Below are 24274 nucleotides of genomic sequence, written 5' to 3'. Positions count from 1 at the left end.
CTTAGTTCTACAGTGTATTTGGGTCAAATCTTAGGTGCTATCCAAGGATATACTTACTTGGCACTCTGATCTAAAGGACTGTTTATAGAGCTGTTTCGCACTAGAAAGTCCACTAAAGGCAATGTTGTAAGTAAAAGTCCTTGCTTATTTAATTTTAACTAATTGACTTCTTATGGTAAAAATTGAAACTAGTGGTATAGAAAGGAAAGTCAACAAATAGAAGAAAACTAGGAAGGAACCCATTTGGTGAGTTTGAAGAAGAAAGGGAACACTATGAGGTTCAAGTGATCAAAAATGTAAGTCAGACAGCAGGGAAACAGAGTTCTAATCTTATTCATCACTGGCACTAATACTGACAGCCATTACTATTCAAATTACTTTCTGATTTGGCATAAGACCCATATCATTATTTCTTTATTGACATTGTTTTAGTGCTTAATCTTGATGAAAATCTTTGATGAGTCACATGAATACTTACCATGTTGAAACCTATTTTATTGCCTCAATATAAAAATTCAAAATTCACACCCCACAAAAGTTTTGGAAGTAAAGAATGTGTAAATATGTATGGATAGAATAACTTATATTTTAGCTCATTGGCTTTCCCCAAAAAATCATTTTTATTTCCTTTAATGAATTGTATAATTTTTCTGGAAAATGAGATCTATTAAACCATTTCATTAATCAAGGAGCTGACATTGAGATGACTTTTAAAAGTAGGATTTTCCTTTCTACTTGGTTTTGAGGGATGGAAACTTTAAGGGATCCTACATAGATGGATGAATAGATAGATAGTTGACCTCACAGTCTAGATGAGGGCTTTTTGACTGGGGTCCATAGATCCCCTCCCCCAAGGAGTTCATGTATAGATTTCGTGGGGCCCATAAACTTGGATAGGGGAAAAAAATAAATATTTGTTTTCACTAGGTCCTAATTGAAATTGAATATTTCCTTCAATTATGAATTTAATCAAATTACTCTGAAAAGGTATCTCTATAAGCTTTACCAAACTGCCGGAGGTGTTGATGACACAAAAAAATTAAGAACTTTTGATCTAGAAGTTTGATGATGAACATTTTTTCTTATTGATGTTAAATTTTAAAAGTTTCACTTCTGAATACACCTGGTAGCTGACATTGACAATTGACAGTATTTTGCAAATATACATGAATAGAAATTTTCTTGAATAAAATGGCAAAATAGAATGTCAGTGTAGAATAGAAATAATAAATGTGAAAAGAGAGAAGTATTTTAACATGCTTGGTAGTCATGTTTCTTGGTAAATGGATGATATATTTTCCTAATACTTGAGGTTGAATTTAAAGTACCTATTGAGCTAAGGTAGATGTGAGTTTAATATGTTGAATCCACTTTTCCTTGTAAATGTACTTAGAGGTTAGTCTGAATTTTCCTCTTCATAACTAGGCATGTTTTTAATTGCTACTGGTTAGTTTTTTTTTTTTTTTTTAACATATATTTGCATATTGAGCTCAGTATAAAAACACAGTGATTAAAATCTACTATAGTGTAGTCAGATCCATTGTGCAAGGCATGGTAATCATTAAAATTCACAATAAAATTTTAAACTTATGTTTTTAATCAAGACCAAGAATTCGAGGAGGTTGACATAAAAATATACAGTCAACAGGCTTGGAGTGGGGATTACAATGTTCTTTCTTCCCTTTCTTTATAATAAAATCTATTTTTTTTTTAATGAAACCTCAAATCAGGTTAGTCGTGTTTTTGAGTTTAACTCCTTTCTAAAAATGTGCTTTAGTAAGGTATGATTGCTCTGTCCTGTCTAAGAAGCCCAGACACCATCCCTGGTATATTTGGCTATACTGAAAGCCCAGACTTCAATCAAGTTTCAAGAATTATGCTCTTTTCCATTTTCATTGGACATTCAGAATCCGGTTTTTGTGATAACTGAAAATAGATGTTATAACTTGCTTTTTAATAAGAATTTTTTAAGGAGTGAAATTAACTTTTTTCTCAGTATTTTATTTTTCCATTGACATGTAAAGATAGCATTCATTTTTTTGTAAGATTTTTGAGTTCCCTCCCCAAGATAGAAAGCAATCTAATGTAGATTATACATTACATGTACAATCCTTTTAAACATATTTCCCAGTTAATCATATTGTGAAAGAAAAATCAGAACAAAAAGGAAAAATCACGAGAAAGAAAAACCAAAAAAGAAAAAAGTGAAAGTAGGATGCTTTATTTTGCATTCAGTCTCCATAGTTCTCTGTCTCTGGATATAGATGGCATTTTCCATCTCAAATTTTTTGGAATTGTCTTGGATCACAATATTGCTGAGAGGAGCTGTCTGTCATGATTTAATCTAATATAATCAGAGTTGTAAATTTTGCATTTTATAATGTTTTCTTTCTTGTTTAGTCATAAATTCCTCCAATCTCCAAAGATCTGACAAGTAAACTATCCCTTGCTCTGGAATCTTTGGGTTTTTATCAAACAATAGATTACTATAGTCATTGACTACTATGTCTTGTGTAATTAACCTTTTCTCAAAATCTACAGCTTCTGGAATAAGAACCCACTATTTGACAAAATTGTTGGGGAAACTGGAAAATAGTATGGCAGAAACTAGGCGTAGACCAACATCTCCCACCTTATATCAAGATAAGGTTGAAATGGGTTCACGATTTAAATATAAAGGGTGATACTGTAAGCAAATTAAGAAATCAAGGAATAATTTGCCTGTCTGATCTTTGGAGAAGGGAGGACATCAGATAGAAGTTTATTATTTGAGGAATCTTACCTCCTAGTTGACTGGAAGCCCTTCCATTTATGAGCATAAAGTGAAAATAAATTATAAAATGTTAAATTTAATATGTTACTTTTTGAAATTAAATACCTATTGTACCCCTTTGTCTAGAATGAGTAAGTAGGCCGTGTTAGAGAAAAATGTATGTGAAATAAATCCACAAAATAAATTAAAGGAGAAGAAAAATTGAGAAGTAAAGCATTGAGATCTTGTTTGTCTTTTTGTTCCTTCTTTTTCTTTTTCTTTTTTTTTTTTTTAATGTAGTAGGTAGAAATAAATGACATCTGGTCTTAGACTAGAAAAAGAGATATATCAGTGAATGAGAATATGATTGGAAAAAGTGGCTTTTTTTGTTCATATTTAGATTTCATATTATAAGTTTTCTTCTTTTTCATAAATTACTGGCAACTGGGATGAGAGAGTTGGGAGGTGCTAATTCCCTTACTTCCATGTGGGCTAGTAATGGAAAACAATCAGAGATAACTGGATAAAAAGAAGTCATATTAGTTCATAAAGACTAGAGAGCCAGAGATTCAGAGACAAAGAAGTTTTAAAAGAACTTCAGTGGGTGCAGGGAGTGGGGGGGGGCACCCCCTGGGGAAATCGGGGCCTGAAGAAGAAAGACTCAGAGGAAACATCTGCAAGCAGTTCCAGTTGTGTGGGGGGAGGGAAGAGGGTACAGTGCATCCACCTACGCTGTTACTAAGCTGGTTGAAAAAGAAAGCCAGTATAATTTGATATGGATTTTTCCCCTCAGGATCAGAAGAACAGAAGCAGTACAATCTGCTATTCATATAGAAAGTGTGAGTAGAAAAAAGGATTGAGCACATGTGGGACTGAGAACATCTGCTCTGAGAAGCCATTTTAGAGGCAACTGAGCAGCAGCCTAGAAGGAATGTAGGGTTTCTGCTGGTGTTTTGGGAAAGGACTGGAGGAGGAATGGGGTTGGAAACCAGTGGGATAGGAGTAATTAGGTCATGAACAAGCGTCCCACCCCATAGCTTTTATTTTCCCAGGATTTAAGAATAAAGTCTTTTTTAGCAAGGGAGCAGTATGATTAATTGCAGGATCCATGAATATGGCATCAAAACAAATTGCTTGCAGCTTGATATAGATGCTGATTGGAGCCCAGTGGTAGATGTGGGGGATGGGGTTTTGGGAAGAAGCGTTAAAAAAAACAACTGATAAATAAAAGATATGCTCAGTATTGGAAATGCGAAGTAGAAAAAAGTCTTGATTCTTGTGCCATCTTCATCTCTTCATTTCTAAACCCATGTAGTTTGGTTATTTTAATCCTTTTGTGTTTCAGAGTGACAGCTGCCCAACCCACGTAGCTCTACTACCAATGGAGTCTTGAATAATATAGAAACTGGAAAAAACAGTGAACAGAAATATATGTGATGGTGGTCTTGGCAAACAAACCCATTACTATGTGTTTATCATTTGCTGAGTAGTTTTTTTTTTTTTCCCTTTAGAGGCACTACTATTCATAAATTCTTTTCTAAAACATTTCACATGTGGATGTTATAGTGGCATCCCTATTTCCTTTTGAAATGGTCCTCTCTTCTAAGAATAATATCAAAAATGTTAATTGCTTATTATATAGGTGTGATAGGTATTGGAAATACAGAGACAAATACAGAAGAGTCCCTGCCCTCGAGGAGCTTACATTTTATCAAGGAAACAATGTATACATATGTAAATCCAAAATATATACAAGATACTTCTGACATTTACTTTTGAAAGCAATATAGTATGGTATGGGATATAGAACATTGGACTAGATTCAGGAAGACCTTATTTCAAATCTATCTTAGACACTTAGCCCTTAGGCAGATCATTTAATCTGTTTGAGCCTCAAGTTTCCTCATTTATGAAAAAAAAAATTTATTTTGAAAGGGGGAGAGGGGGATAGAATTACCAAAAATCAGCACTTTGAATGAAGTTGAAAAAATGAAATGCCATGTATGTAGAATAACAAGAAAGCCAGATTGGCTTAAATATACAGAGTATGTGGCAGAAATGAAGCCAAATGATGATGGATTTTGAATGCCAAAGAGAAGTTTTATTCAACTGGTAATAGAGATCAACAGGACCTTTTTTTAAATGAAATGATTAGATTTACACCTTGGGAATACTACTTTGGTGGGTTAAAGTGAAGAGGAGAAAAGCTTTAGGCAAAGAGACTACTTAAGAGACTAGTGCAAATAATGTAGCTAAAAGGGGATGAGGGTTGAATTAGGATATTGACCATTGGAGTGGAGAGAAGAGGACAAATGCAAGAAATATAGAGATAGAACCTACAGTATTTGACAACTGCTTGAATATGGGAGAAAGAATAAGGAGTCAGGAGTAACTTTAATGTTCCAAACCAGAGTAATTAAAAGAATGGTGCTATGTCCAAGAAAAATAAGGAACTAAGGAAGAAGAGTGGTTCTGGGGACAAATTTTGAGTTCTCTGTTGGACATGATGAATTTGAGCTATGTATTAGACATCTAGATGGAAATCCATTAGGCAGTTGGAGAGGTGAGACCAGAGTTCATAAGAGACAGTAAATTTGGACATAGAGATTTTGGAGTCTTTTGCATAGAGATGATAATTGAATCCATAGACATTAATGAGATCACTAAGCTAAAGAGTACAGAGAGAGGAAGCCTCCAAAACAAAACCTTGGGATATACTCATAGTTTAGAACGTGGGATATGGAGGATGATCTAGTAAAGGGGACTGGAGCAATGGGCAGATTATATGTAGGAGGAGAATCAAGAGAGTATTCATGAAGAGAACATAATGTATCAGATGTATCATACAGGTCAATAAAGATGAGAACTAAAAAGAGAATATTACATTTGTCATTTAAAGAAGATAATTAGTAATTTTGAAGAGAGTGATTTCATTTAAGCTGTAAAGTCAGGAAGCAAGATTCTAAAGGATTGAGAAGGAAGTGGAGAGTGATTGTATACAACATTTTCTAAGTTTGGCTGTGAAAGAGAGCAATAGTATAAACCAATAGCTTGACAATAGGATCGAGTGAAAGTTTTAAAGATGAAGGGAAGCTTGGATGTATTTATAGGGAACAGGGAAAGAACCAGAAAAAAGGGAAAGATCTAAGATAAGAGGGAATTTTGAAGGGTCAAATTGTCAAAGGGAATGGAAGAAAAGGTGATTAAAAAAGGTAAATGTAGAAGGGTTGGCCTTGATAAAGAGAAAAGCCACCTCTTTGTAAAAGACAAGAATAAAGAAAGAGAAAAGAAATGAGGTGATGTCAGGGGGTTTTGAGATATAGAGAAGGAGAAAAAAGACATAATGGGAAATAGCCCATTTTCTCCATAAACTGAGATGAGGTTCTTATAAGCAGGAATAGGGTTTGTGTGGTTGAGAAGCTTGAGGAAAGAAGAGGAGGTTTAGAACAACAATTAAAAACAATTAAACAATTAATTAAACAAAAAAAATCTTCTATGTGAAGATGAGAGAAAAATAAAAGAATTGCTGCAGGAGAAGGGAGACAGTTATGGTTAGGTAACCCTGTAGATACTGGAGCTAATCTGGCATTGTTTACTAGCATGAATAAAAGAAGAGGCAATAGAGAAAGTTAATCTAGAATTTGGATTTGGTATGGTGTGAGGAAAGGGAGACAAAGGACTCAAGAACAGAAAATCATTTTAAGTTTAGCTTAAATTTAATTTAAAATTAGCTTAAGTTTAGCACAGTGTGAATAAAGAACAGGTTTGGAAGAAGTGTAGCATAGGGAGAAATGAAATGATAGCACATTCTGAATGAATTTCAGAATTCTTATTTATAAAAGGGGAAAGCATGTAGGTATAATGAGAAGAGTATGACAATCCCTGGGTGGCTGAAGTAGAATGAAGGTATGGGTCATGAGTAGAATGAGGAACTGAGAGGTAGCATCAGTGTGTTTATCATACAAGTTGTATAAATGTCATATAAGTTGTATAAAAGTGTTAGTGTGAGGCAGGGATTGGGGCAGAGGAAAAGGAAGTATTGAACTGCTTCAGAAGGAGAGAGAATAATTTAGGAGCTGGTAGGTAACTGCCACAAAGAACTAGATAAGTTGAGATACATTTGTGCATATACATACACAAACATGTAAATAAGTGCATGTATAGAGAGTAATTGTCAAAGGAGGAAAAACTGTTGAATGATGGAAGCAGAGGAAGGTTTAGAAGTGATAATGATGAACACAAGTATGTCTTCTTTCCTTATACCAGAGTATTAGTAGGCATGAGAGAAAGTCTTATGAATAGTTAAAAGAATGGCTTAGGATATAATGTCTTCTGAGGAGAGCCATGCAGGTAGTAGGAGCATGAAATGAAGAGGTATAAGATGAAGGCCAATTTGTTAATGATAGCAGAGAGAGAAAGAAAATGATGATAATATCACATTTCATCTAAATAGCAATGTTTACATTTTAAAACACTCTTATAATCATTTTTATTTAGTTCTTCTAGTAGCCTGGTCATATAGGGAGAGTGGGTTATTTTAGAATCAATCAGTTGATTAGTGTTTATTAAGTACTTAATTTGCCTCAGACACTGTCATTTAAGTGAACTAGCGCAAGTCACTTAACCCTTTTTGCCTCAGTTTCCTTATCTGTAAAATGAGCTGGAGAAAGGAATGGCAAGCCACTCCAGTATATTTTCCAGGAAAACTCCAAATGAGTTCATGAAGAGTTGGACGGGATTGAAAAACAACTAAATAAAAACAATATGTGCTAGGCCCTGGGGATAAAAAGAAAGGCAAAAATACTCTCTATCCTTAAGGTATGAAGAAAGACAGTATGTAAACAACTCCATATAGGCCTCCTGCAGAAAGCAGGATTTGAAATGAATCTTGAAAAAAGATGGGAAAGCCAAGATATAGAGATGAAAAGAGAGAATTCCAAATATGAGGGACAGCTAGTGAAAAGGCATAAGGTAGGAAATAGTGTCATATTTGAGGAGGAGTAAGAAGATTAGTATCATTAAATTGTGAAAACCCAAATAGAGGGATTTAATGTTTTACATATTTAATATAATCATTAATGATAGTTTAGATCAGAATCCATGGGACTGGACTTCTGATTTTCTTTTCATTTACAGTGTCATTGACACATCTGATCTTGATATGTTTATTTTAGTGCTTTCTTCATAACTAGTTCCCACTTATCCTGAAATGTCCTTCCATTGAGTGTAATATTTTTTGGAAATTTTCTTTATTGCTTCCTTTTTCTTAGAGTGACTGACTCTAAGAATGATGACTGAGTCACTTTAAATCTTGTTTTTTCACCTAAAAAATATCATAGAGGTCATGTATTTTCATTTTACAGATAACAAAATAGTATTTGAGAGCTTAACTGAATTAGCCAAAGTTCTTCTAGAAGTGAGATTTGAACTCAAGTCTTCTGCTCCAAATCCCACAGTCCTTCTTCTGTACCAAATGTCTCTCTACTGTTCACTTATTTACTATGATTATCTCAAGTGATTTCTCTTTCTTTCTCTCTCTTATTCTTTTACTTTTTTTTCTTGTTTTTTGCGTCAACCATCCATTATATGTCATTCATATATTATAGCCATATTCCACTGTAATGCCAAGAAGACGAAGGCAATTAATTAATTAATTTTGTGGGGCTATCTTTCAAAGATGTTTCATTTAGCATGGTGTCTTCATGGGGGTCACTTTGTTAATGGTGGTTGATATCTAAAGCCATTAGACAAAGTATACCTGGGATAAAATCTAGTCATTAAAAGAGTTAAAAATACTTTATTAATACTTTAAATTCTCTTATTATCTTATTTTTATTTTGTTTCTTCCAAGTTACTGCTGCAGCTTTAAAACCTTAAGAATTTACTTAAGCTCTCTATTGCTCCATACATAGTACAATCTGTGAACTAAAATAAAAAAAACAAAAACAAAAGTAAGAAGTTAATAAATGAATTTCTTTGAACAGTACTTAGATATTTTAAAGTAAAAGATGAAGCATGCTGTTAACTTTGTTTGTTTTTTGGTTAATAGGACGGATTTCCAGATTTCCAGGATCCTGTGCAGACTCTTTTCCAGCAGGATGCTGTAAAAGTTCAGTTAGCATTGGCCAAAGCTAAAGGTGAAGAATTTGCAGCACTTAATTCTCAGGTAATGGAAACTACTAGTTTGGTATCCATCAATTTTTCATTCCCAGAAGTGATAGTAAAAACTAAGCATTAATTTTGGTTTTAAAGTTTTGATGACTGAAAAGATTTCTAGTTGCCTCTGAAGTTTACCCCAATCCACAGCTGTATAAACAAGATAGCAATCACATCCTTTTTAGTTTGGCTAAATTTATGAATTGAATCTAATCTGGTTCTATTTAAACATTCTTTGTAGTTTGAGGATTTGAGGCTGAAGAAAGATTCCAAAAGAGTCAAGCTACTGTTAGCTGTGTAAAGGCAAAATAGTCACTTGCTTTCAAGATTTTTGTGCTGCATGCACTAAAACTTTGAAAAACAAGAACAATAATATAATAGTATTATTTAAAATATTGTAATTTAGTAAATACTGTGACTATATTTGTAAATTTAAACTGATGTGCGTTGATGAGCAGGTACTATAACATTTACACATATATGTTTGGATTATGAGGCAAAGTAAAAGAAGCATTGGGCTTGGAATCAGAAATGCCTGGATTCAATTTTTTTTTTTTCACTCTTATTAGCCATGTGACCTAGGGAAGTTATTTAACTGCTTTTGCCACATACCATTTCCTAGGATCATAGGATAATAATTTGGAACTGGAAGAGATCTTAGAGGTAATTTAGTATAACCATTTATTTTAATTTCTCAATAATATTTTATTATTCCAAATACATATAAAGATAGTTTTCAACATCTATTTTTGTGAGACTTCATATTCCAAATTTTTCTCCTTTCCTCTCTTTATCTCCCTCATCCCCAAGACAGCAATCAATCTGATAGAGGTTAAATATGTGTAATCCTTTTAAAACATATTTCCATATTAGACTTGTTGTATAAGAAAGATCAGACCAAAAGGGAAAAAACCATACGAAAGAAAAAGCAAACAACAAAAATGGTAAAAATAGTATGCTTTGATCGACATTTAGTTTCCATTCTTTTCTCTCTGGATTTGGATGGCACTTTACATCCCAAGTCTTGGAATTGTTTTTCATTGCATTGTTGGAAAGAGTTAAGTCCACTACATTTGATCATCTTGTTGTTACTGTGTACAATATTCTCTTGGTTCTGTTCACTTCACTTAGCATCAGTTCATGTAAGTCTCTCCAGGTTTCTATGAAATCATCCTGCTGATCGTTTCTTATAGAACAATACTATTCCATTACATTCATATACCATAACTTATTCAGCTGTTACCCAATTTATGGGCATCCACTAACCTCATTTTATGAATGAGGAAACTGGGACCCAGAGAGATAAAATCACTTGCGGAGGGGACACCTAGATGTTAAATGATAGATGTAAGATATGAACCCAGGGTCCCTGATTCCAAATCTAAAGCTCCTTCCTTCCCTTATACCACAGTGTCCCATTATCATTGACAGATTGAAATTTGCATTGGTGAATAATTTCCATACTCTTACTATACTAGTCCCTCAAGTTGATGAAATCATAGATTCTTTTTGTATTTATCATACTGATGTTTGTTTATTGATACTTTTTGTTTTGATATCACATTCATTTGCAAATATGTCCTCCCCTTTCCCTACCAAGAGTCTGTCCTTGAAAAAAAAATTTTTTTTAAGGAAAATTATTTTATAGTAACATTGGCCACTTCTGACAATATATATAGTTTTCACATGTGTAGTCCTCTGCATCTCCAGTGAAAGAAAGGAACTGTATTTTATAAACTCTTCTCTGGGGTCAATCTTGGTCATTTTAATTATATGTATTGTATTCAGTTTTGTTTATTGTTTTTTCTGTTTACATTGTTATAGGCACTGTATATTTGATTTGTTGAATCTGTTTTCTTTTTTTTTTTTTAATAGTTTTTCAGTGTTGTCTGACTCAGGATGCCATTTAGGATTTTCTTGGCAAAGATAATGGAGTAGTTTGCCATTTCCTTCTCTAGTTTGTCAAATGAGAAAATTGAGACAAATGGAATTAAGTGACTTGCTCAGAAATACACAGATAGTAAGAGTCTGAGGCCAGATTTGAACTCAGGAAGATGAGTCTTCCTGACTCAGACCTGGTACTCTCTCTGTTGAGCCGTTTATCTATCCTGGTTTTTTTTTTTTTTTTTTTTTTTTTACTCCTCATTTTATATAAATCTTTCATGTTTCTTAGAATTCATCAGATTAATCATTTCTTATGGCTCAGTAATATTTAAAGTCTTGGATAGTTGCCTAGACTAAACAAGTTGTTGTATACAATAATAATGGAATACTGTTGTGCTGTAACAAATGAAAAGTAGGCTGATTTCAGAAAAACCTAGAAAGGCTTACATGAATAGATACAAAATGAAGTGAACAGAACCAAGGGAACATTGTATATAATAACAGCAATATTGTATGATCATCAGTTGTGAATTACTTAAGTTATTCTCAGCAATAGAGTGATCCAAGACAATCCCTAAGGAAGGACTCATGATGAAAAATGCTTTCTGCTTACAAAGAAAGAACTGATGGAATCTGAATACAGACTGAAGCATTCTCCTTCCTTCCTCCCTCCGTCTTTCTTTCCCTTCCCCTCCTTCCCTCTGTCTCTCTCTCTCTCTCTCTCTCCCTCCCTCCTCCCTCCACCCTCCACCCTCCCTTCCTTCTTTCCTTCCTTCATTTCTTTCTTCCTTCCTTTCTTTGTCTCTTTCTCTGCCTCACTCTCTCCCTCTTTTTCTTCCTTTATCCCTTCCTTCCTCCCTTTCTTCTTCCTTCCCTCCTTCTCTCCCTCCCTTCATTTTTTTTTCTGAATTTTCTTCCACAAAAAATAATGGCTATGGAAATGTTTTACTTGATTGCACAAGTAGAACCTATGTCAAATTGAGGGATAGGGAGGGAAGGATAGAATTTTGAATTTAAACATTTTTTAAAGTATTAAAAATTGTTTTTATGTGTGATTGGGGGAAAATAAAATATTATTTAAAAAACCAAAAATTTTCCTAAAGCTCTGAGAGGTAATGATTTCACCAGGATCACAGAGCTATTATGTATCATAGGAAAAACTTGATTCCAGGTCTTCTTGAATCAAAGGCCAGCTTTCTACCTATTGTAGCCACACTGCCTTTGGGTATATAAATATGAAGTATATGTTTTTCCTTTTTAATTACTCTATTAGTTTTATATATTTATAGCTTAACACAATTAGAAAGTGATACAGGCACCCCAAGAAAAATTAGTGCTTTCCATTTCTGAAGTTTTCTTTGTGCCTTATATAAAGGCATTCAGTAATTTCCAGAGAACAATTCTAAGACATTCACCTTTGTATTTTCTATATTGAAAACCAAGACTTTTATTAATAACTTTTTATTGGCAGAACCCATGCCAGAGTAATTTTTTAAAACATTATCCCTTGCACTCACTTCTGTTCCAATTTTTCCCCTCCCCCAGATGGCAAGCAGTCCTATAGATGTTAAATATGCCATAGTATATCCTAGATACAATATATGTGTGCAGAACAGAACAGTTCTCTTGTTACACAGGGAAAATTATATTCAGAAGGTAAAAAGCACCCAGGAAGAAAAACAAAAATGCAAACAGTTTACATTCATTTCCCAGTGTTCTTTCTTTGGGTGTAGCTGCTTCTGTCCATCATTGATCAATTGAAACTGAGTTAGAGCTCTTTGTCAAAGAAATCCACTTCCATCAGAATACATCCTCATACAATATCATTGTTGAAATATATAATGATCTCCTGGTTCTGCTCATTTCATGTAAGTCTCTCCACGCCTCTCTGTATTCATCCTGTTGGTCATTTCTTATAGAACAATAATATTCCATAACATTCATATGCCACAATTTACCCAACTATTCTCCATGATGGGCATCCAATCATTTTCCAGCTTCTAGCCACTACAAACAGGGCTGCCACAAACATTCTTTCACATACAAGTCCCTTTCCCTTCTTTAGTATCTCTTTGGGGTATAAGCCCAGTAGTAGCACTGCTGGATCAAAGGGTATGCACAGTTTGATAACTTTTTGGGCATAATTCCAGATTGCTCTCCAGAATGGTTGGATTCATTCACAACTCCACCATCAATGCATCAGTGTCCCAGGAAAACCAAGACTTTTATTTCCTTATTCAGTACATCATTTACAAATATTATGTCATACATATCTTTGTTCCATTTAATTTCAGTATCTTAGGTAAATTCATATTAGGTTGATTTTAATTGGTTTTCCCCCAGCAAAACATCAGAAATAAAATACTTAGAGCAAAATTCATGAAGCTTTAGCCTGTTTTTATTTCAGACAGTGCAGAAAGAAGAGTTGGAGAAGTGTTTAGGAAAACAATTGTGTATTCTAGCAAAATAACTACACATTTTATCTTTGCATAGGAAGCAGGATGTTTTAGTAGGATTTGAAATCAGAAGTTTTATATTTGGGCTCTGGATCTGCCATATTAAGTTGGTTGACTTTGGGCAAGTAATTTAGCCTCTCTGAACAAGTTAATTCAGTAAACAGTTATTAAGTGCCTACTGTGTATACTCTTCATCTGCAGAAATTATTTGCCACCTATTTACTGGGTTTATGAGGATCTAGTAAAAGTGCTCTTAATATAGGAGCTGAAGTGGTAATAAATTATCAGGAGTGGTAATATGAAATAGAATTATGAAGAGCTTAATTGTATAAAAATAGTATAATAGCAATTCACTTTGTGACATGGAGCAAACTATTTACAGATAACAGAAATTTTGCTATTTAATTATGTAAATAGCACACAGGATCAAGCAAATAGAACTACGAAAGGCAGATTATACTGAATGAACAATTTGCTTTTGAAACTTTTTATAGCTCTGGGGAGATGGAGGAGTCAGAGGGCAGGATCTAGGAGTAAGGGGAGGAATCAAGAAAGATTTTGGCAGCTCAGAAAGAGGAGGGAGATGGGATCCAAGGAGTAACAAGGATGTGTATTGAGATGTTGAGAAAAGCAGTTTCCATCTAGGTTCTCTCAAAAGTTTTTGTGACTGTCTTTAAAAATGCTAGCTCGACAGTCTACTAAAGATTAGAGACAGGATGGATGAATGAAAGATAGACTATAGCTTCACATCATTCTATTCAAACAGGACAGTCTGGGAAACTGACCTGATCATAGTTGACAAAGGAGTAAGAAGAGCTCTTTTTAGCAATTCCTGTGAATAAGTTAGTTTAGGGTTCACATTAGAACTATTATTAGTTTTTAGGGAAATACTTCAGTCCTGTTCTGCTCCATAAAGAAGACGATTATCCCTTTACAGTATGGAGATTGTTCAGTGACATTCTGTATTGTTTAATTCTTTGAGAGGTAAATTGGGCTGATTTTTGTAGATGGAAGTTTTACACCTTTTCTCTGTACAGCCATAATGTCCTCCTCTATTTTCAGAATCCGTGTAGTATCCCAAAATAAAGATGCCAGGATATCGCCCTCTGTGTTGGAAGAAGCTCCTAACAGATGCTGCTATTTCATTTAGATTTCTTAGGAAAAGAATCTTTAAAGGGGGCTAAGTAGCTTGTACCACAATCCCCAAGACCTTTTGCTTTTCAATTGAAAGAAGAATCCTTTTTATAGACTTTAGAAGACAGCTTGATTGCCAAAAATCCATTTGGTGTTGTAGCATGATAATATAGGCATGCATGCATATTTATGGAGTGTGTGTATGATATATGAAAGTGTGAACTTATTTTAATGAATGCAAAATATATTTGCTTTGGAGTCTTAAATTGGCACCTTCAAACCTTTCAAGAGTCTGATGTAGACAGTTTTAGTCACTGATTTTATTTTTGCTTTATTAGCAGCCTGAAAAGGTGATGGCAAAACAGATGGAGTTCCTTTGCACCCAAGCTGGTTATGAGAGACTACAACATGCAGAAAGACGATTGTCTGCAGGGCTTTACCGGCAGAGCTCGGAAGAGCACAGTCCAAATGGCTTAATAGCAGATAATTCCGACGGACAAGGTAAAGGTTCTACCCTGTCATGATATTATAGCCAGGATTAATTCTGAATTTCAAAGACAAGGAAAAAAGAATATTATTTATGTTTGCCTGGTTTTCCAAATGGTGTCTTAGAGGTTTTATTTAAAATTATTTTTCATAAATTATTTGATTTTTACAAAGACAAAGAAAAAGCTACTTAATAAAGAATTGGCATTTAGGTTTTTAGGATTCATTTATCTATTGATATGAAATTTTTCTTTGTTTCCTTTGATATTCTCTGGTTTATCTGACATATATGACTGACATGAATCTTGTAAAATGTGTGGGTGAAAATGGGAGACTGGATTAATGAAAGAAGAATAAATGAGATGGCTTCTTTCTCCAAAAAACTTTTGTTGACCAGAGGGAATGCCCATTTTTCTAAAAAGAACGAAAGAAAAGTATTACTTGGACTTCCAAGAAAACAAAAGAAAGAAAGAAAGAAAGAAACCAACTCAAAAACCAAACCCTGTAACTTATTGAGTATTTCTATTTAGTTTCTCAGGAAACATGGTGGCTGTTTCCAAAGCAGTATGACTTGTCCATTAGAGTGAATATATGTAAATGACAAGTTAGGTTTTATTTAGTGATACATAAAATTACTAGTCCTCTGAAAATATGATCTGTATAATGATATGATTGATGTAGGCACCAAATGTTGGTTTAATTATGTGAAGAATTCACAGTAGCCATTCTCTTTGGCAAAAGATAGTTTTATTTAAGAGAAGAGGTTACAGACAAAATAAAGAGATGCAATAGACATCAGGAATGATAAATATAAAATGGAGTTGGGAGAGAATCTAGTTAGCAAGCAAAAAGATTTTAACAATTAATGATGGAAAAGATAAGTTCCCTAGTGTAACTCACAATTATCCAGGAGAAATGAGTTTGGAGTATGCCCTTCGCTGGAAGGCTAAATAACAAAAAGAAATTTAACACCTTAAAAGAGTTAGTTAGCTATAAGAAGGAGAAAGAATAGAAGCATAATGGGGGCTGAGAGAAAAGACATCACATGGTATAGGGAGTAACAGAAGGGAAAGAATGCATAAAGCAGGATGCCATGGTGGGCTATAACCCAAAAGAAGATCAGCAAAAATGGCAAGAGCCATGGACAGATTTATAGGGGAAATTTAACTTCAGGGATTTGACGTAGCTTGAATTTCTTACTGGACATAGTAAGGCAGGTCTTTAAGGTTAAACTGATCCCTTCCTTGTTTCCCTCTGGGAATAATTCTATTAATTAAAGAAAGACTTTAGTCTTTCTCTACTAACTCACCTACTTACCTCATCATTTAGTATACTATTTCATATTTTAAAGAGTCATGATTTCATCTCAGTGGGTACCCCTTTCAGTGATAGGATCATAATCCCATTAGACCTGGTGAATGGTGTGGTAATCAGCAATGTCTAGAAAAGATTATCACCCTGTGACCAGGCTCGCCTTTAAGAATCTAGAGTCTATATACACTCAAACATGAGGTATCAGAGTAGAACTTGGACATTTTTTTCTTTTTCTCAAAAAGAAACTAAAGTGTGGGATTTGGGGGATGGCATATAAAATAGGGAAGTTTGGAGAAAAGGATTCCTAACAGAGAAGTGTCTCATTTCTATATATGCTTTTTGTATTTCTTTATCCTTTTCCCATAAAACTCTGGAGTCAGTTATTTCTTTCAAGTCTCAGTGTGATACTTCCATTTACCATAGTTGTTGTTTTATTCCAATAAAAAGCAGTTTCTTTGCTAAGACCATACTTTTTAAATTGCATTTCCAAACTAAGAAACAAAGCACTACATAATTATAAAGGGGTTTGAGCATTAGAAATGTAGGGAAAGAAATTCTTTTCTTTTGTATATTACAAAATGGTTTTCACTAAAGTCTCACTGTGCCTCTTTTTTTCTGTCTGGGTTTATTATTAACAAATATGTAATGAAAGATTTATGAAGAATTGTAAATTTAGGAATTGGTATGAAGTCAGAGACCTGAGTATTTCAGTGGCCATAACATTATTTTCCTTCAGAACTGTTAATTTTAGATCTAACAGGTTTGCTTTTAAAATAAATGAGTAGACTTAAATTAACCACACTTATATAGCTTCCAACTCAGTATATTCATAGAGAGAATCCCAGAAATAAGGATAGCAGAATGTGGAGATCATGTGTAGCCAAATGAAAAGAATCCCTTTTATAATGAGGTTATGGAATAGTGTGGGAAAGGACTTCTGCTGCTGATGTAAAGCATCTATTCAGAAGCTTTTAAAAAAACACAAAAAACTTAAGTTTTCATGGCACCTCTGGAAGAAAAAAAACTAATGAAAAATGTAATATTATGCATTGTAAATGTGTTTTGATTTATGGGAGTATATAATTTGGAATGTACCATTTTTCAGTCATATCTCTGGATTCTCATTCTCTTATGTACATTCTTGTGGTCTCTTTCTGTAACATATTGGTATTTTTTAAAACTCTATTTGGCTTGAAGCCACTTGCAGTATTTTGCAGTACATTGAAAATTAGGACACCTTTCTAAGAAGATCTGTAGCAAGAAAATGCTATTAAGTAGGAGATTTTTTTTTTTTAATATGAAGTGGGAATAATGATTGGGAATCACAATTTTTATCTCATTTATATTGAATTTTGTTAAAAATCTAATAATTTGTAGCACATGGAACAGAATCATACTTCTCAAAATTTAGTAAAATCATGCAGAAGAGACATTTTAGTCAAGTGAAAAGAATCCTAGGCCTTGAGATTTTCCTACCTATATAAAAGATTGTCACTTAATTTCTGTGGGCCCTCTTCCCTCATGGTAGTGGTGATAATGATAATTATGGTGTTAGATTATTGTACATTTGTTTCAATAGTGTCCAACTCTGTGACTTCATTTGGGCTCTTTATCAGAGCTGGCAAATTTGCTGCTTACTGGCCCCAGCAGATGTCAAAATTTTGAGTAAAGCCAGAACCAGATCAAACTGTAATTGGAAAGTATTTAACAAATTAAAAAGAAAGATAATATAGCAGAGGTAATGCTAATTTATGCTTTTCTAAGTCACTATGAAGCTGCAGAGTTCTATTTGAATCTGACCCAGCTGTCTAGAAATTACCCCAAAATATATGAAAGTTAGAGAAACAGTCTCACTGTGTGTTTTTTTTTTTTAAGTTCTTTTATCCTGGAAATGTTCATATCAATGAAATAGCACGTTTTCATCTTCTTACCTGTTCATATTCAAAAGTGGAATATATTGCTTAAGCAGGTAGTCAGTTTATCTTTTCACATGTGAAAGCCGACTGTATGATCACTTCTTGTACAAAAAGTAAAAGGGATTCTATTTCAGATATTGCTTGGCCAAGATAACTTTCAAGGCTTTTTCCAACACTGATCATCTAGACTTCTTTCATTCATTTATGGGTTTGTCCTTCAAGTCTTCCTCTCAAATTGACACTGTATTGATTAATTGTTTATATTACATTTTAGGCATTTTGGACATGGAAACAACTTGACATCAACATGATAGACATAAACTCTGCTTTTTGAAGCTGATTTTATCTTTATTTTCTATATTTCTTTATATAGAAGGCAAATACACATGAAACTCAGAATTAAACATCTCTCTATAGAGAATATCTTTTAAGTTCTTCTAAAATCTATTTAAATTTAAAGTTGCTATAAACAAAATATGTTTACTTTATTATGGACCAGAGAGTTGAGAAAATTTTAGAGAAATTCCAATTGACTTATAATTTATAGGACAAATTAAAACACATATTCAATAAAAATTTATTTTTTTATTGAATATGTGTTAATTACAAATTACTCTATTATTTTGAGTGGGAGTTTTTTAGGAGGGAAAACTGCTGTAGCTCTAAATATGTCTTCTCATCTTAAAAATTTTTTTTTAATGCAAAGAATCCTGGTTTTTGCCTAATATAATTTTAAATTTATATTGTTTTCTTTTTTCAATAGCAGAAAGACCCTTGAATCTCCGAATGTCCAGTTTACAAAATAGACAGCCTCCACATTTTGTGATGGATGGGGAGCTGAGCAGACTTTATTCCAGTAATGAGGCCAAGTCTCAGTCATCAGGTAAAAACACAGTGTATGATGAGAAAGAACTTGACTTATCTTTTAATATTTGCTTCAAAACCAGAACTGTGCCTCAAAAATACTACATGCTTTTTTTGCTCCCTCTCTCCCCCCCCGAAGTCTGTTCAATATAATAAAATGTATCATTGCATATTGGCATTTCCAAATTTTAATTACATATATGTATATATATAGATATAGCTAGATAGCAGTGACAAGATTCTAGACGTGACAATGTTTACAATTTTTATATGTTGGTGCAGCTGCTCTCTGTATATACATATACATATACATACATATATATATATATATATATATATATATATATATATATACATACACACACACACACACATACATAGATAAGCTAACCATTGATTTCATTATTTTTAATGTTATATCTTTAGAGGCAGTAGTAGCTAGAGAGCTGATCTTGAAGTCAGAAAACCTGTCTTGAAGGGCTGCTGGATGTGAGACTCTGGACAGATCACTTAAACCCCCAGAGCCTCTGGGGTTACTCTCTGATACATTAAATTGCTGAAATTGTTCTTACTTGCATGGAGAGGGAATTATTAACCTGGAACTTCTTGTACTGATGACATCACAAAGCCAATCAAAAATAAATTATTCTGGTTAAGTGGATCATAACTTTAATATAGAATTGAATGTACTTACATATGTGTCTGTATGTTAAGAAAACAGTGTACAAAAATTTAAACTCCCAAGCAGATTAATGAAAAAAAGATATATTAGTAACAAAATTCATTTAATTAGCAACTGCTAATTAATGTTAGTACACTTAAGTGTGTACTTATATACAATATATATATATATATTTGTTTTGTGAGGAAAAACATCCTTAAAATGGCTTTTGAAATCACTGCTATCTGAAGATCAATCAGAAAAAGAAATTATAAAATTAAATTGCATATCAAATTAAATTGCAATTAATCAACTAGTCTACTCCAGCTTTCTAATATCACAGATGTGGAAACTGAGATCCCCAAAGTCATAACATAGCAATTATAATTTGATTTAATGAGGGCATAGAAATATACTTATGATGAAACAAAATTGTTAGGTTAAGTTATAACTAATTTGTGAGGAATAGATTTTTTTTTCTTAAAGTAAGTATACCTGTATGGTGTACTGTTGGTAATCTATATTGAGAGAGCATTGCCATTCACTTTCAGTCCACCCTAGTATAAGCAGATTTTAAGAAGTCCAGAAAGACCTAATTAATTCTGTATGCTAATTAAGTAATTTTTGTTACTCCTTCTTCCTCTCCTTTTTCTCCTCCTCCTCTCCTTCCTCTTCCTCCTTTTACTTCTTCTCCTTCTTTTCCTTTCTTGCCTACTTCCTCTCCTTTTTCTCCTCTTCCTCCTTCTCCCCTTTCTCTTCTTCCCTTTCTTTCTTCCTCTCCTCCTCTTCTCTCCTTTTCATTTTTCTCCTTAAAAAAAAACAAAAAAACATTTTGGTTTAATTCCCATTCTGTGGAAAACTTTCTAAACAGGAACAGTGGATATATGCTTCTGTATTTGTTGAATAGACATAATTGTACTAAGGGATTGATATAGAATAAAGCAAAGGAGGTACTGACCAGTCAGTGAATACCTTTGCATTTCAAAAAAAAAAAACTCTATAAAATTAGTTCTTTAACTTTAGTATAGCTACTAGTTTCTTCTAAGATCTCTAGAATTCACGGTAAGCCAAAACAAAAATAGCATTAAATACTAAATTAAAGATTTCATTTTATCTTTGTGCAAAAAGTGAAGTGCGATTATGTATGTCTATGTCAATCCTTAAAATGCTTCATTGTTGGTTTTACTTTTTAATTAGTAAAAGAAGTAGGGGCCTCCTTTCTTTCTTCTAGATCACTTAACTTCATTTTATGTATTTAGGAAAATCTTTTAAATATTCTTGCATTTAATTGTACAGAAGATTTTCCTCTCACATTATTTTCAAACTTTCTCATATATTTTTGACCCAAAACTTTTTGTAATTGTATATTTCTATTCAATATATATATATATATATTTGAAATTTTTTTTCCCCCTGAGGCAATTGGGATTAAGTGACTTGCCCAGGGTCAAACAGGAAGTGTTAAATGTCTGAGGTCTGATTTGAACTCAGGTCCTTCTGACTTCAGGGCTGATGCTCTATCCACTGTGCTACCCAGCTGCCCCTCCTTCTTCCCCTCTCCTTCTCCCTCCCCACTCTCCCACTCTATATATTTATTTATTTGTTTGTTTGGCTTATTTAATAGACTATTTTCTTTAAACAAAGAGACTATATATTGAGAGATAGCATGATGGATTAAAAAGTGAGAATATTTGCCTCTGCAGGGTGATGGTGGTAGTGATGATGCTCCCATGGGATAGTGTAGATAAAATGTGAGACATTAGTGTGGTTTGTGGGGAGAGTTAGGCTAAATTGGAGATTAGTAGATTTGGATTGAAATTCTGCCTTTTCTTTTTACCTTGATGCCCTTGGGCAAAATCATTTAATCTTTCTGATCTTCATTTTCCTCATTTGAGAATGAGATTGTTAGGTTTGACCTAAATCAATGATCTGGTAAACTTTAAAATGTCATATAGACAACTTTTATTAAATTTTATTTTTCAAGACAATCATACTATAAACATTAGTAATTCTTTCCTAAAATTTGTGTAAAGAGTTGCTGTATAATTCTTTGATCTTAATACTTATAATATTTTTCTTTGTTTTCATTTTGATGCAGAAAGCCTTGGGATTTTAAAAGATTTTCCTCACTCAGCTTTTAACTTGGAGAGGAAAGTCATAAAAACAGAGCCTGAAGATACAAGATAGCCATGATTCTCCCACTGTACGTTGGAAAAAATGGCACCAGATCTGAGGATAAAGCTACAATACAAAATTAAGCCTTAATAACCAATGTTGCCTCATTCAAGTCAAACAGATTTCATAGCCAAAGCTTAAGGACTGGTACATTAGTCTGTGGAAACTGAGTGGGGAGGGTGGGGGGAGAAGGGATAGGAAAAAAACATCACAATCTAGAACAGTTATATCGGTAAATACACATTCCTGTATAAGTTGTTTCATTATGTGGGGAAGCTTACAAATTAATATTGTAGGCATCCATTATTTAAGAATGTAAAATGTATTTGTATAACTTATAAAAGTAAAATCTAGGTGTTGAGACATGTATTCAGTCCAGTAGATGTGGATACAATTTATTTTACTTGAAATTTCAATGTCTACTTTAAATGTATCTAGCATAAATATGAGTGTTATACATCAGAATTTAGAAATCTATGGGATTATAGGAAAGAAAGCTAATTAAAGTGACAGGTAAACAGCAAGTTTACTTTTTTTGGGAAAATAAAAAACAAGTACTTCATATTTTAATGAAGGAAGTTTGAATGGCTATACCTTTGATAAAGCCAAGCTTGTTTTAGAGGAGATAAATATGTATATATATATGACATTTATTAATGTAATGTCATTTTACCAGTTTCATCAGTGTACTTTTAAATATTAATCAAGTACTAGGGAATAGCCAGAAATATCAATCTAGTGGCTGCCATATGGACGTGACCTGCAGCATTGGCCTTTGCATAGCATAACCATTAAGGCATTAACAAAACAAAACAAAAAAAGATTGGAATATCTTCCTTGGACAGAAAACTTGAGACAAGTAGGCTGATTTGCAAATGGCCTAGTTTTGGATGTTTCAGATCACTAATGTGGATCGCAGAAGGACTTCATCCAGAAAGTGATAAAGGAGTGATGGATAATGGCCAGATCCATAGCCCATTATTGAAACAACTTTCCTCTATGTCTTGAAATTTGCTCTGCCTGCAGAGGTGGATGTGAGCGACTAGATGCCGATAGGAGGTGCCCTCTTGTCCAAATGATGCTATGTTTTTACCAATCACTGGAGACATTGTGCAGACATTCTTTTCTACATGTGCTTTTAGTTGATAACCTGTATTTGTTATTTATTTTGCAGTTTAATTTTTGTATATCTTTTCTTTTTTCAAATGCTTTTTTTCCCTGAAAATAATAATAGCTTGAATACATTTCTGTCTTAAATTCCACTGTTTAATGTGAGACTTTGGCTTAGATACAAATATCTGTATGTATGTGTGTGTGTGTGTGTATATATGTGGCAGGCTTAGTTCACATATACCTGCCTGTTTACTTAAGGATAAGAATTTCCCATTTGAATCCTTTTCCCCATGGCAAACTACAAATGAGGCTTTTATTAAAACAAACTTTCCTTATTGGTTTGAGAAGCAGTAATAAGAACATGGGTTAATAGACAGATTTCCATACTTGCTCTTAAAGTACCTTCTCAACCCTTGGTTGAGAATATGATGTGCCATGAAATGTACCTTTTCTGTCTGTAGTTCAGTTCTGCATTGTAGATATGTAACAATTTTACCCAGTCATCATATATGCCATACTAAAATTTGTCAGCCCAGTGTTAAATGAGGTGTCTGCACTCTAGTCCCTGATCTCTGTAAATGTGTATAATTGTTTTATCACTTTTGATTTGTGGAAGAGCTTTATAGTGGAAACACCAGTCAACAACTTTTCTATTATTAAAAGGTGGTTTTTCCTCCCTAAATGGTTCATTGTGCTGTATGTAGTGTTTTGACCATTGGCCAAACTTTTTATGTATATTTCAACTTTGTTGCTAATTTGAGGTTGAAGATGTAAGTTTGTCTTTGTTCACTGTTTGTGGAAAGAGTACAAATAGGATTTAAATAGAATGTTTCTTCAGTTTTTAATATTAGCCATAGCACTGGTTAGTATCTGAGTAGTTTCATGAAACGTTTTATGTATTCTAATATGTTTTGAGAGATTTTGTGAGGTTACAAAAAAACCAAACCCTGAATATTAATGTTCAAGTTCATAGATGGTAAGCAACAGATTTTTTTTTTCCTTAAAAATGCAGTTATCTTCCCTCTAATATTTGTCACAATGTCTGTGACCAAAAAATTGTGCATGGACCAAAAGATTTCATCTTTGAAAACATAGATTTGTATGATTGGTTAGCATAATTTGCTGATCTTTCAAGTAATGATGAGGGGAGTACCTCATAAGAAAATTTTCAGTAAAATATAATTTTTATTTTGTAAACACTAATGTATTAAATTTGCTATACATTAAAGCATATAATATATATTTTTATTTGAACTACAAGTATGATTCAGTTGTTTTAGCAAGTTTACTGTTATAGAATACTTCCTCCAAACAAATTATTTCAGTATCACAATTCAAGAGGGTCAGTGCCCCAATATATGAC

General features: G+C 33.3%; 1 protein-coding gene across 3 annotated transcripts in view; it reads left to right on the top strand.

Annotated features, from left to right (window-relative positions):
• NAB1 (NGFI-A binding protein 1) overlaps positions 1 to 23593 on the top strand; it is a 61240-nt gene extending 37647 nt beyond the window's left edge. The window contains exons 5-8 of one of the 3 annotated variants that reach the window (XM_051985997.1): positions 8802 to 8918; positions 14721 to 14883; positions 18865 to 18981; positions 21722 to 23593. In XM_051985997.1, coding sequence (XP_051841957.1) covers positions 8802 to 8918; positions 14721 to 14883; positions 18865 to 18981; positions 21722 to 21810 — 486 coding nt within the window. In that variant the 3' untranslated portion in view covers positions 21811 to 23593. Of the gene's footprint in view, positions 1 to 8801; positions 8919 to 14720; positions 14884 to 18861; positions 18982 to 21721 lie in introns of all 3 variants that reach the window. The other 2 variants (XM_051985996.1, XM_051985995.1) reach the window with 2 other exon arrangements.
• The last annotated feature ends 681 nt before the right edge of the window (positions 23594 to 24274 follow it).

Source organism: Antechinus flavipes, chromosome 3 (genome assembly GCF_016432865.1).
Source record: "Antechinus flavipes isolate AdamAnt ecotype Samford, QLD, Australia chromosome 3, AdamAnt_v2, whole genome shotgun sequence".
Lineage (NCBI taxonomy): Eukaryota > Metazoa > Chordata > Mammalia > Dasyuromorphia > Dasyuridae > Antechinus > Antechinus flavipes.
Note: the sequence above shows the minus strand (reverse complement) of the source record. Positions and strands in the feature narration are given on the sequence as shown.